General features: G+C 38.0%; 1 protein-coding gene across 1 annotated transcript; it reads left to right on the forward strand.

Moving 5' to 3' along the window:
• The first annotated feature begins 6,196 nt into the window (after positions 1–6,196).
• Positions 6,197–7,180, forward strand: LOC120239212 (olfactory receptor-like protein OLF4). The gene has a single exon (XM_039243385.1). It carries the CDS (start codon positions 6,212–6,214, stop codon positions 7,178–7,180), a length of 969 nt encoding a protein of 322 aa, XP_039099316.1. The 5' UTR covers positions 6,197–6,211.
• Positions 7,181–7,712: the final 532 nt, after the last annotated feature.

Below are 7,712 nucleotides of genomic sequence, written 5' to 3' on the forward strand. Positions count from 1 at the left end.
AACGACAGCTCTTAATTTATATCAAAGCATTGAATTCTTTTCTTAAAATTTTTTTTAATGTTTATTTCTTTTTGAGAGACAGAGAGAGACTGGAGGAGGAGTAGAGTGAGGAGACAGAGGATCCAAAGCAGGCTCTGCACTGAGAGCAGAGAGCCTGATATGCGGGGCTTGAACTCATGAGCAGTGAGATCATGACCTGAGCTGAAGTCTGGCGCTTAACCATCTGAGCCACCCAGGCACCCTTCAAGACATTGAACTCTTAACTGTTTTGGCAGAAGTGTCGCGAAAGCCAAGGACTGTAGTACTCATGGTTTTATATCAAAGGAACACAGTTCTTCACCTTGTAGAAGGCAGAATAGTAATCCTCTGGACGGATCACCACCAGTTAATATTTGGGAGACCCGAGGAACCAAGAGAAGAAAACCCCTTCCCTCTTATTGTTGGAGAAAAGTTCACCTCAGGGTTGGGATAAGGAGCTAGGAGGGTAGCTCCCTGGCAGGCAGGTGAGTTCAGGGAAAAGTAATAATGGATTCACCTGACTTATAAGCTGGTCTCTTGGGAACAGGGAAAATAGAGGAAAAAATACCTATCTGTGTAGAGCAATGTCCCATAAGAGATGATGTGCTCAGAGGTGGGAGGAAAAAATATCTCTTTTACTGTTGTCCTTCAGTGTGTGCAACCTTGGGCTGACTGGGACGCGCTTATTTCTTTGGAGTCCTGGCCAGGAGACTCCTGCTGCATTTTTTGAGAACAGAGCTTCAGTGTCCACCATCGACTATCGACGGAGGAATTCGGATTTTCACACAGAGACCTTGCTCCCAGAGACCCCCATGCAAGTGAGTCCAAAAACCCAGAAGGTTCTGCAGGAAAGGGCCAGAGAGAATAGAAGGGTGAGAACATTTACCTGACACTACCTGAGAGCCAATGCAACCTAGCCCAGCACTGGGGCAGCATTGTGGTTGTTGGCTTGCTTGATTAACTAATTAATGTATTTATTTATGATCCTAAGAAAGAAAGGAAACATTGCAATCAGTAATGCTATCCACTCAGAGCCTGGAGCCTGTCTTCGGATCCTGTGTCTCCCTCTTTCTCTGCCCCTCCCCTGCTCAAGCTCTGTCTCTCCCTCTCTCTCAAAATAAATAAACATTAAGAAAAAGTACATTACAAATTTAAAAAATTTAATTTAATTAAAATTAAAAAAATTAATGGGTGAAAAAGGAAATATGAAAAAAAGCTTTACATTGCAATTACTTCCTTACTGGTGAGGATGATGTATATTTAAACATTGGCTTTCTCTATTGAAAATTGTCTGTGGTAGTTCCGTGCTTTTGTTTGGTGGGTTTGGAGTGTTTATATTCCTGGTTTTGATTGCATTTTTTCAAATATAAGAAATGGAGTTTTCCCACCAACTTCGTGGTTTGATGTTTGGTTCTTTATGTATATAGATGTATTAGAGGGTAATAGGAATGTTAATATATTTTGTGTGCTCAAACCTATCTTTCGGTCATATTTTCTTGTCCCCTTTTACTTTTTTAAGGGCAGAGAGTTCTTCTGCATTGTTTGAATTAATAAGTCACTTTTTATGCATATTTCCAACTGTCTTCACATTTCTGTTATTCCTTATTGTACCTTTTGGGCATTTGTGATTAGATCTATTTCTCAAAGTCAAATCACCTTCAGCCATTGTTTGGAAGGGCATTCTTCTTTGTCAATTGACTAACGTTCCCCTTTTCTTCTTAAACAAATGTGAATTAGTATATCTTTAAGATAAAATTGTAACTTTAGATAATGTTTCATACCCACTTTTAAAAAGACTTTTTGTTATATTTGTTGTATTCTTTTATTTCCAAGTTCTTGTTTTTTATGTTTTTATTATTTATTTATTTATTTATTTATTTATTTATTTATTTATTTATTTTGAGGGGGGAGAAGCAGAGAGAGAGAGGAAGAGAGAGAGAGAGAATCCCAAGCAGGCTCTGTGCTGTCAACATGGAGCCCATATTTGGGGCTCCAACTCACGAACCATGAGATAATGATCTGAGCCAAAATGAAGAGTTGTATGTTTAACTGACTGAGCAGCCCTGGTACCCTCCAAGTTTTTATGTTTTTTTTAAGTACTCTCTACACCCAATGTGTGTCTCGAACTCACAACCCCAAGATCAAGAGTTGGCATACTCTACTGACTGAACTAGCCAGGTGCCCCTATTTCCAAGTCTTTTTTTGTTTTTTTATTTATTTCTGAAAGAGAGAGAGACAGCATGAGTAGGGGAGGGTCAGATAGAGGGGGAGACACAGAATCTGAAAGAGGCTCCTGGCTCTGAGCTGGCTGTCAGCACAGAGCCCTACATGGGGCTCGAACCCACGAACCGTGAGATCATGACCTGAGCCGAAGTTGGATGCTCAACCGGCTGAGCCGCCCAGGGCCCCCTCCTATTTCCAAGTCTTTAGCACTTTAATCTTGACTTACTGTTCCAAAAGATATCATTACATTAATATTATTTTACCCTTCTCTATTAAGTTAGGTTTAGATTGTCATTGTATTTCATACAGTGTTTGAAAGAACTCAATGCCTAACCTATGACCATTCTCTCTGCTATTCTTTGTTCCATAAGCTCTTAGTTTCTTTTGAAACTCAAATTTCTATATTATGCACATGCAAATATTCACACACTTTTACACAAATTCATGAATAGAATCTTATGCGCAGTGTAAATAGTCTTTAGGGTCTAGCGGTCTTTTTTCCCCCATAGCTTGTCTCCCTCAATAGTACATTTTGGACTCGCATCCATCAACCAGTATAATGCTACTTCATTCTTTCAGTGATTGCATAATATTTCAGGGTGTGACCGTGTCATTTACACTTTTCAGGATTTTTCAATTCTTTCTCATTCAGTTGCTATTATATAAATTATACAAAAATATTTTGAGATTGAGTTAAAATGCTGATTCTCCACAGGGGATCATTTTGCCCTCCAGGGACATTGAGCAATGTCCAGAGACGTTTTAGGCTGTCAGATTGGGGAGATTTCACTAGAGGGGGATGCTGTAAACATCAGAGAATGATCTGGGCCAGAATGTCAATGGTGCTGAGACTGGGAAACCCTGAGTTAAAGAATATGTATTTATGGGGCGCCTGGGTGGCTCAGTCGGTTAAGTGTCTGACTTCGGCTCAGGTCATGATCTCATGGTTCATGGGTTCGAGCCTCGCATTGGGTTCTGTGCTGACAGCCAGCTCAGAGCTTGGAGCCTGTTTCAGATTCTGTGTCTCCCTCTCTCTCTGACCCTTCCCTGCTCACGCTGCCTCCCTCTCTGTCTCAGAAATAAATAAAACATTAAATTAAAAACAAAAGAATACGTATTTATGGTTTTAATACTAATAGCTGTTTTCAGATTATTTCTCCCAAGTGTTACAGCGCTTTCTGCTATGAAAATTAAGTACCATGTTGCTACTTGTTTAACAGTTCCAATCCCAACTGATGTGACAGCTCTTTAATTTTTTGACAGGGAGATGGATGTGTTTTTTTTTTTTAATGTTTTTTATTTATTTCTGAGAGAGAGAGAGAGACAGCATGAGCAGCAGAGGGTCAGAGAGAGAGGGACACACAGAATCTGAAACAGGCTCCAGGCTCTGAGCTGGCAGTTAGCACAGAGCCTGACCCGGGGCTCGAACCCACGAACCGTGAGATCATGACCTGAGCCGAAGTCGGATGCTTAACCGACTGAGCCACCCAGGCGCCCCAGAGATTTCTTGTTTTTGTCATAAACTATTAGTGAGTTTGATCAAAATTCATACACTTGGTCACCATTTTGATTTGCCCTTTGTTATTATATGCCCAAATATTGTATGCCCATTTTCTATAGCTGTCAGCATTTCAAATGAATTTTACAGATTATTTTTCTTTATTGAATTATGTGGAGATAATTTGGCCCTAAAAATGTTTTAAATTCTCTTTGTTAATGTTTAACTTCTTCTTTCTCAGTTTCTTGCCTTAATTAAGATGGTTTTACCTGTAGATTTCATTCATTTTAGTTGTTCCTATTTTGGGGATTTTTTTTTTTTTTGGTAATTTAAAGGACGTTGGGTGATTTTTTGTATTTTTTAAAATTTATTTTTTAATCTCAGTATAATCGACATGCATTGTTATATTAGTTTCAGGGGTACAATATAGTGATTCAACAATTGTATACATTATATGGTGCTCATCACGATAAATGTACTCTTAATCTCCTTCCTTTATTTTATCCATCCCCCTATCCACCTCCCCTCTGGTAACCATCACTTTGTTCTCTATAGTTAAGAGTCTGCTTTTCTGTTTGTCTCTTTTTTCTTTTGTTCATTTGTTTTGTTTCTTAAATTCCATCTATGAGTAAAACCATTTGTCTTTCTCTGACTGACTTATTTCACTTAACATTATACTTTCTAGGTCCATGTACAGTGTTGCCAATGGCAAGATCTCATTTGTACCTCATAATACCCTTAATCTACCACCCTCCCCCCACCTGCCCTCTGGAAAGTACAAGTTAATTTTCTGTGTTTAAGTATCTTTGTCTGTCTGTCTGTTTGTTCTGTTTTTTACATTATACATATAAGTGAAATCATATGGTATTTGTCTTTGTCTAACTTATTCACTTAATACAGCACTCTTTTGATTCATTTATGTTGTTCCAAATGACAAGATCTAATTCTTTTTTATGGCTGAGTAATATTCCATTATATATACCAGTATATATTATTTATATATATATACCAATATATATTACCAATATATACTTTATATATTTAGATATATACCAATATATATACACCAATATATACCTATATATACTAATATATACTTTATCTACTTATATATATAGCAATATATAAATATTATATATATGTTATATATTGGTATCGATTGGTATTATATATTGGTATATACGCTATACCAATATAAACTCTGTAAACTCTTACTCCCACCTCCACATGCCCATATAATACCAATATATACCTTATCTACTTAGATATATACCAATATATATGCCAATATACACCAATACATATACTAATATATACTTTTTCTACTTAGATATATATCAGCATATATATTATATATATACCAATATATATTACCAATATATACTTTATCTACTTAAGATATATACCAATATATATTTTATCTACTTAGATATATACTAATCTTATCTATTTATCTATCAGTGGACACATGAGTTGCTTCCATATCTTAGCTATTATAAAAAAATGCTGCAATAAACATGGGTGCTTATATATTTTCAAATTAGTGTTTTTGTTTTTTTCGGGTAAATACCCAGTAATGGAATTACTTGATCATGTAGTATTTCTCCTTTTAATTAAAAAAATGTTTTTTAAATTTTTTGAGAGAGAGACAGCATGAGTTGGGGGAGGGGCAGAGAGAGAGGGAGACACAGTATCTGAAGCAGCTCCAGGATCCGAGCTGTCAGCACAGAGCCTGACATGGGGCTCAAACTGGCTGAAGTCGGATGCTTAACTAACTGAGCCACCCAGGCGTCCCTCTATTTTTAATTTTTTGAGGAGCCTCCATACGGTTTTCCACAGTGGCTGCACCAGTTTGCATTCCCACCAACAGTGCACTGAGTTTTCCCTCTTCTCCATATCCTCAGTAACACTTATTATTTCTTGTTTTTTTTTTTTATACTAGCCATTCTGACTGATATGTGATGAGAGTCTTATTCTTTTGGATGTCACATAAATGGAACTGTTTTATTCCCTTTTTAGATTGTTCACTGTCCATATATAGAAATGCAACAGATTTTTTCATTGGCTTTGTATCCAGTTACTTGGTTGAATTAATTTGTTACTGTTAACGTTTTTTTGTGGAATCATTTGAATTTTCTATACATAAGATCACATCATCTACATACATAAATCTATTCATCACTTTCCAGTTTGGATACCTTTTCTTTCTTTTCTTTCTTTAATTGCTCTGACTAGAACTTCCAGTGTTATGTTGAGTAGAAGTTGTGAAAGCCAGGAAAATGTTCATTGCAGCACCACTGAGTATCATGTTTGCTGTAGGTTTTTCATAAATGGCTTTATGTTGAGAGAGCTTCCTTCTATTCCTAGATATTAATATTCTTATTATGTTCCATCCACAAATATAAAAATTAATTTCTTGAGTGCAGAATATAAACAATAGTATCATCCAGTTTAGTAATCCATGATTGTGTCATGCTCTTTTTCTCTTATTTTGGTAGTCACATCGACTACATGGAAAGAGGCAACGATACACAAAGTTCAGAATTTCTTCTTCTGGGATTTTCAGAGGAACCAGAATTGCAACCTTTCCTCTTTGGGCTGTTCCTGTCCATGTACTTGGTCACCGTTCTTGGGAACCTGCTCATCATTCTGGCTGTGAACTCTGACTCCCACCTCCACACGCCCATGTACTTCTTCCTCGCCAACCTGTCCTTTGTGGACATCTGCTTCACCTCCACCACCGTCCCGAAGATGCTGTGGAACATCCAGACTCAGAGCAAGGTCATAACCTATGCGGGCTGCATCACACAGATATACTTTTTCACACTCTTTGTAGGTTTAGACAACTTCCTCTTGACTGTGATGGCTTATGACCGGTTTGTGGCCATCTGTCACCCCCTGCACTACACAGTCACCATGAACCCTCAGTTCTGTGGGCTGCTGTTACTCGTGTCCTGGATCACAAGTGTCCTGCATTCCTTGTTACAAACCTTAATGGTGTTGCGTCTGTCCTTCTGTACAGGCATGGAAATCCCCCATTTTTTCTGTGAACTCAATCAGATGATCCATCTTGCCTGTTCTGACACCTTTCTTAATGACATGGTGGTATATTTTGCAACTGTGCTGCTAGTTGGTGGTCCCCTAGCTGGGATCCTTTACTCTTACTCTAAGATAGTTCTCTGCATATGTAGAATCTCATCAGCTCAGGGCAAGTATAAAGCATTTTCCACCTGTGCGTCTCACCTCTCGGTTGTCTCCTTATTTTATTGTACGGGCCTGGGAGTGTACCTTAGCTCCGCTGCTACCCCGAGCTCCCACTCAAGTGCAACAGCCTCAGTGATGTACACGGTGGTCACGCCCATGCTGAACCCCTTCATCTACAGCCTGAGGAACAAAGACGTAAAAGAGGTTCTAAGTGAATTTTTCAGAGGGAAGCCATAAAAGGGCCATTTTTCAAGAAGTACCTGTGATTGCAAGCTTAATGCTTAACAGCCAGAGATTGTGATTCTTTAATTGGATCATGAAAGAAGAACTTAATCCCTCTATTTATATCCTAGAATGTCAATGTTTCTAAAGTTCAACTGCTTTATTGAATTTAAATAAGTCCTTTTGTTTAATGTTCTGTGCCTTCTGATAGCTAACAATTTTTCCTTTCCAGTTTTCTTAATTTCCTAAGTTAGTTCCAGCCTTGAATCAGGAGCAATTTGGAGATTCCCATTTGACTCATATAGCGATGAACTCTTGTATGGAGTTGCATGGAGTAAACTATATTTGGCAATTGAGGCCATTTATATAATTTTACTGTAGAGAAATTCTGAGACCACAGTTTTTTCATTCTGTATCAGCCATTTCTTTCTTTCTTTTTTTTTTTTTACAAGTAGTTTATTGTCAAATTAGTTTCCACATAACACTCAGTGCTCATCCCCACAAGTGTCCTCCTCCATGCCCATCACCCCCCTCCCCCCCACATCCA

This window comes from Hyaena hyaena, unplaced genomic scaffold (assembly GCF_003009895.1).
Source record: "Hyaena hyaena isolate Hyena2069 unplaced genomic scaffold, ASM300989v1 scaffold_227, whole genome shotgun sequence".
In the NCBI taxonomy this organism is placed as follows: domain Eukaryota; kingdom Metazoa; phylum Chordata; class Mammalia; order Carnivora; family Hyaenidae; genus Hyaena; species Hyaena hyaena.